Source organism: Brugia malayi (genome assembly GCF_000002995.4).
Source record: "Brugia malayi strain FR3 genome assembly, contig: Bm_v4_Chr2_contig_001, whole genome shotgun sequence".
In the NCBI taxonomy this organism is placed as follows: Eukaryota; Metazoa; Nematoda; class Chromadorea; order Rhabditida; family Onchocercidae; genus Brugia; species Brugia malayi.
Genome location: NW_025062476.1, coordinates 11,176,140 through 11,182,941, shown reverse-complemented (window position 1 = coordinate 11,182,941; position 6,802 = coordinate 11,176,140). Strand labels below are relative to the sequence as shown.

Genomic DNA, 6,802 nt, shown 5'->3' with positions numbered 1-6,802 from the left:
TTCATTCTTTTACAATTAACACAAAGATAGATCGGATTCAACGAAGAAATATCATACTACCATTAGCTGATTGCTCTATCAAATATGTTTGGTACATTCGTCAGTGAGTTTCAAATACCAATGATTCCGATCAATTTTCTTTTTCTTTTTCTTGCAAATAATTTGTATGGTTTCAAAAAATTAACTAGATCGAATCAAAACGAATATTTCGGTAAATTTTATCGCCTTATTTAAAATTTTTATTAAAGAGACAAAATTTTATCCCTTTATTTAAAAGGATTTTGTTTATCATTGTTTTTATTGTCATTATTATTTTTATGATTATTATTATCATGATATTGTTATTACTATTAATTATTATTGCTATTATTATTTTTGGATTTTGACTGAATTTTTCCTGCTGTGTATTTTACATTTTTGCATTCAATTTAAATGTCGAATTGAATGTACCAATTGAATATTAGCTAAATTAACAAAGGATTTAAAAATAACGTTTGGAGTTCGATTTGGCAAATGTTATTCTAAATTTCTCCAGTTCAAAATGGATTGTCATCTTATTATGGATGTTGACATTGCAGAAATTATTCCTTGGCTTCACAGCGAAAATTTCTAAAGGCACAATTTTATTAGAAATAATATAATAATGATATTTCCAGAAATGAAAAATATAACTCATTGTAAATAAGTTTTACGTAATGCAACGCCTACGGATCACATCAATTATTAAATGGTGCACACATAGAGAATATCAATTCGTAAGCACTTGAAATTTTACTTGACTTTAATTATTTAATTCTGCCAAAAAAAAAGTGTTTTATCTTGGATAAAAGCAATCTGTTTTGTTGCACAATATCTCACCGTAGTATTAATTATTATTTCAGTTTGAATAAGGTATTTGGTAAGTAATAAAAAGTGAAATCATTCTAAACTGAAAGGTATTTTGTGTTCACTTTGAGCACTGAAAATTGAATCGCATGCTATTTGTGATTAAATTTTTTAAATTTGACACTGACTTTTACATCACAACATGAATTTTATCACAGCATGCAATTTTTAATTCCAAACTTCCAATGATTTTTACAATTATCTTGTGGCTGTCAATTTATTCTCTTCGATTTATACACTATTAAAATATAATTATACGATTTTTAAATTGCAATAGGTTTTCGGATGTCATCACTATTAGTAATTATTATGAGCGTGATTTTTGAAGAAGTGGTGGATAAAATTACCGATCATTCTTTTCAATTTAATTAATCCTCAATATTTAGAAAAATTTTACTTGGTTAATGATGATGTGCTTTGTAGTTAGTTGATTGGTTGACATAAACAAATTTTCAGAAAAAAAACTTATTTGCTTAACGTTATAAGGATTATCAAATAGTATCAACTTATATCACGACATTTTATAGCAGAGAAATTTGGTTGCGGTTGGATGTAGATAATTACTTTGTATAGTATAATGGGAGTACTATGACTATAATTGAACCGATTTTTCATTATAACTTTATTTCATTGTATTCGATGAGTAATTATATGACTAATTAAACTAATTAAGAACTCTTCTGTTAGTTTTTTTTTAGTTAGATTGAAAGAAAAGTGCCATGTTTATAAGATAGATGTAACAAAGTTTGGCATATTTCAATACTACTTTTTTGAATTTAATTGCTTGATTAATTGACAATGACGTCGAAATTGAGGGAAAACTGAGATAGTTGAGATATTTATTAATAAATATTAAGGAATTCAATTGTAAATTTGTTTATTGAATTTTCGTAGCGGTAGTGAAAATTATTGAATGATCAAATATAGGATGAAGTTGAACTTCCTCCAATTAAATTGATGTAATCAATCACAAAACTAAGCATTCCATTAACTGATGGAAAACTGCTAATTTTCTTATCACCGTATTGCTTTAAATTAATTTCTTTTAACTTTGAATTATCATCACTTTCACCATAATTGACAAAAATGCGACATTTATGAAGGCTTTGTCTAAAATATCATTTTTAAATTTTAATTCAAAACTTGAACAGCTGATAAAACAAAGGATGAAAAGTAATAATTTTGAATTCTTGAAATTTATAATACTAAACATCAATAGCAGTGTAATTAGTTTATCGTGAATATTAAATATTTGTCTAGATAATTTGTGAAAGCATAGTCATAATTTTAAATAATCGTAATTTAAAAATTAATTAATTAATTAGTTAATACAATTAGTGTGGAAAACGATTTAATGAAATAAAATAAAATATAAACCCATAGCCAGCAATCCACTGCAATGTGCTACGTAGCGATTCGGTAGAGCCAATTTCATTGATAGAACAACGACGAGAAATTGTTCCTATTGGACCTTTCTCGAGAATGAGCACTTTAACTGATATTAACTCTTTCAAATCTCGTTTCGCTCCCATCCGTTTGTTTACTGGTGAAGTTTGAGTTGTAGATGATAACTTCTTCAGACAAAAATGATAAATGATTATTTCATCTTCCATATTATAAAAAAAAAAAAATGGTGGTATTCCTGAATTATCTAACTAAGATATCAGAAATTCTTAAAATTTTAATGTTCACTGGATATTACATTTTAAATATTCTTTAAGTTTAATTCGATAATATCAAAATCAAAAGATAAATGTTTTTTTCTCTCTTTTTTTTTATCGTTTTGATACAATATTCTATAAAAATTGAAAAATTTCAATATAATACCATAGCTTCCTGCAATCGTTTTCTATTGTTACTATTATTTCTGTGACCTGTTGCAATGATTTCGTCAATTTTACGTTTATTAATAATATTTTGAAAATATTTATGACGTTGAATTGGATCTGGACAAAGTGCTGCTAAATCACTTGCAAAACATTCTCGATTACAACATCCTGGAGTACCTGAAAACTTTTCAAAAATTTCTTTACCTCAATTATTTTTATTCCTTTTTTTTTTTTTTTTTTTTTGAAAATTGTTGTTTCAATTAATTAATACTGCTGCATTCATCGTTTCTGTTTTTGTTTTTGTTTTTTTTTTTTCTCAATTTTAGGAATATATATAAGGCACATTACAATTCAAATTTATCATAGTTATCATTTGCAACTTATATAGTGAAATATTTCAAAATTAGTAAAAAAAAAAAAAAAAAAACCAAAATTAATTGAAATATTCCAAAATTAATAATAATATTCTTATCTCAACTATTCATCAAAATTTTACCATCAATATTTTTAACCATTGGTGCATTAATGGTACAAAAACGACAGATTGCGTGTTCACAACGTCCATGCACCCAAAGTTCTTTTACGGATCGCATTTTTCCACACGGTCCATCACAGGAACGGATTTCTTCACCTGTTGATGTTGTTGTTGGAGCTATAATAATTGAAAATATATTTAATTTCGTCATTGTCATTTAATATTTTTTTAAAGATAAATAAAAAGAGCACAAATTTTGATGATAAAAATAGATAAAATGATTGATACATACCTATTTCAACGCTTGTTTCTAAACTTTGCAACGGTCGTTCTTGTTTTAATTCATTTTGTTGTATTACTATAATTAGATTCACATATATACTATTTATAAAATTATTAAATTTGAGTTATGCAAATTTTGATAAATGACAAATGGGATATTACTGTTAGTTGGGAAGAAATGCTTAATGTTTTAACAGTTTACAGTTAACGCTGACAAAAGGAAAGATACAAAAAAAGGATCATTATGGATCACATTGTTATTGATTGATGAATAATATTTTTAAAAAGAAGACAATCTTTTTCGTTTTAGAATTTATTTTTAAAAAGTAATATGAAAGTGAATCAAAATTAAATCAAGATATAATTGGATCAATGCAATATGATCGATTTATATTCTAAAGCAACCACTTTTTACTAAAGAGAGCTATTATCAATTTTCTTTCCAATTAATCGATAATTTAATACTTATTCGGCCTACTCATTAACAGATTTAGCAGTAGGAATATCTAAGTAACAAGAGTATATCTAACAACGAAAGGATAAATCAATGCAAATACATTATTGATCTTAATTTTGCATACCATTTATCGGTGACTTTTCTGATTTGGAAATTACCATATCACTACTGTCAGTGTCGATATGCGTTTTATCTTTATACCAATTCAATTGAAATGTATAAAATAGCTGTCTGAATAGATTTTTGGTTAAAATGCATATTTCTACAAATTATAATATAAAAAATTTCTTAGATGATTAGGAAAAAAAAAATGGAATTAATGTCGGAAATCTTAAAATTAAAAAGTTATAAAATAATTAAAATTATGAAATTCAAAATTTTCTACGCAACAAACTACTTACTCCTTCTTTTCAGCTTTACAAGTTACTTTAATTGTACACAAATTTGGCTCAATTGGTTCATGAAATTTCTCACGTATATATTCTGGTATAAAATGTTGTATATCATTTGTTAGCACTGAAAAAAGAAGATTTTTTAAAAGTATAAATTAGTAATTTGAGTAAATTTTTTGAGTAATTTGAATTATTACCAAATTGTTTCGAGTATACTGGACGTGCTCCTTCATCTAAATGTTCCGATGATAATGCATCTTTTGCTGATGATCTATGCAAATGATTTCAAATTATTCATCAAGACAAAAATTCTTTTCCAACTATTTATTTTTAGGCTATGTGTGCTTGGCCATTTGCTTATTATTTATTTATTTATTTTTTTTTTTGAAAAATTAATTTTCAACAGTTTTTTTTATCGTAATTACTTCAATGTTTTCACGATATTTTTTTGAATTAATTTACAATTCTTCCTTCCTCTTATCAAAACAAAAAAAATGAAAGAAAAGATTAAATTTCGAATGCATCAATACTTAATAAATTAGCTTATCTATTTCTAATTTATTCGTACTTCCAGCAAAAATCGGATGATTGTAATGTAGAATATGATCCCATTGTAGCCATTGATATATTAGTTGAAATAAATTTTGACAAATTTGTTTTCTAAGAAATGCCTTAAAATATGCAATAAAATGAAACGAACTCTGAATTTTTTAATGATGTCAAATTAATTAATTTTAATTAAATCAAAGTAAGTGAGAAATAATTGATTCTTTTTTTTTTTTTTTGATAAAGAAATATTCCGAATGACTTGAAGAACAAAGAACAACTAAGGCTTATATTACCAGCACTACTTTTGAGACAATTTCAACTGGAAGGAAAGAGCTAAAAATTAAAAGCAACCAACAAGCAACCGACTGTATGCAATAAATTATAAAAAATGTAGCAAAATCATTTAATTTATAGCGCAAAATTAACTAATAAAACAGAAAATTCTCACCTGATAATAACTGTGCCATTATTGATTATACTTACTTCCCATCAATCCATTTCAAATTTATGATATCAGATTGAAAATTGTGTCTAATTTCTGAATATTCATAACAATTTGTGAAATATAAAAAGCAACACTTACAGCTACAGCCGTATATAGAAATAGAAATTATATAGAAATCGTTCGATTAGTTCGAAATTTTGCATGAAGCCATATTTTCATCGGATATCACTTTTCCCCATGATGGTAACATAGTTTAGACAATCATGATAGAAAATTTTATAAAAATATTACGCTAAATGGTTATTAAGTGATAGAAGAATAAGTGATACGATTTACCCTTTTTCAATTCAATTTTTACAAAAATTACGAAAACTAATTTTACTCTTTGACTTGCGCAACGAAGCGATGAATTTTCCAGCATCACTTTTTAAAAATTGAGCAAAAAAGTTTATAAAAATATGCATTTCATCAGCATTATGTCAGCTATGTCAATCTTCTAGATAAAATATTACCTTAAAATGTTGCCAGTATATCACACCTGCAAAAAATCAGTTAATAAGTACATTGAAAAGGATTGAAAATTGAAATCATCCAGCTACTTTTTACAATTAATAATAAACATCACCAAAATTTTATTTAAATTAAAAAAAGAATTAAAATTATTAATCCGTTGACCTAAAATTATAAACAGAAATTACTAACCATGTTGACATTATGCCTTCATCGAATATGAACCCCCTTCATCTGATTAATATGGTTTCTTAATCATGCAAATATTATGAAAATATTATCTTCAAATGCTTCTCAAACGATAAAACGACCTACAGGTGACATCAATTAATCATGTCGTGATTTTTCAATACAAAAAATGAATTTCACCAACTGATTAATACACATTGGCGCGATTTAAAGATTCAATTCCCATCATTTCATTACATCATAACAAAGCAAAATGTAATATATAATATAAAATGATGCAATAAAGACAATATAAAAATAATATAAAATATAATACAATAATATAATTATATAAATAGTAATAATATAATATATGATATAGTAATATTATTATATAAATGTGGTACCATTACTACATATATTATATAATATAATGATATTATTATATATAATTGTATAAATAACAATAATATATAATTTAGTAATATTAATATACAATAATATAGAATACTCAAAACAATACAGTATAATATATAATATTATATAATAAAATAATAACAGAATAATATAAGAATGATAACATAAGAAATAAAATTATAATATAATACAATGTAATATAATCATTAGAAAATGTTATAATATAATAATTATAATATATAATATAATATTAATAAAAAAATACAATAATACAGTAATATTATTATAGTAATAACACAATTACAATATAAAATATAGCGAACTATAATAATATAATATTAAAAATATAATGTTAAATTATAACATAATATAAAATAATAATATAACAATAAT

At 24.5% G+C, this 6,802-nt stretch overlaps 1 protein-coding gene across 1 annotated transcript; it reads right to left on the bottom strand.

Moving 5' to 3' along the window:
- Nucleotides 1–1,802: 1,802 nt before the first annotated feature.
- Bm8990 (Uncharacterized protein) lies at nucleotides 1,803–4,941 on the bottom strand (the record flags this gene model as incomplete). Its single annotated transcript, XM_043079239.1, has 9 exons — nucleotides 1,803–1,995; nucleotides 2,263–2,459; nucleotides 2,713–2,891; nucleotides 3,211–3,366; nucleotides 3,482–3,547; nucleotides 4,053–4,159; nucleotides 4,330–4,444; nucleotides 4,518–4,591; nucleotides 4,889–4,941. The coding sequence occupies 9 exons, from the start codon at nucleotides 4,939–4,941 to the stop codon at nucleotides 1,803–1,805; spliced, it is 1,140 nt and encodes a 379-aa protein (XP_042935173.1).
- Nucleotides 4,942–6,802: the final 1,861 nt, after the last annotated feature.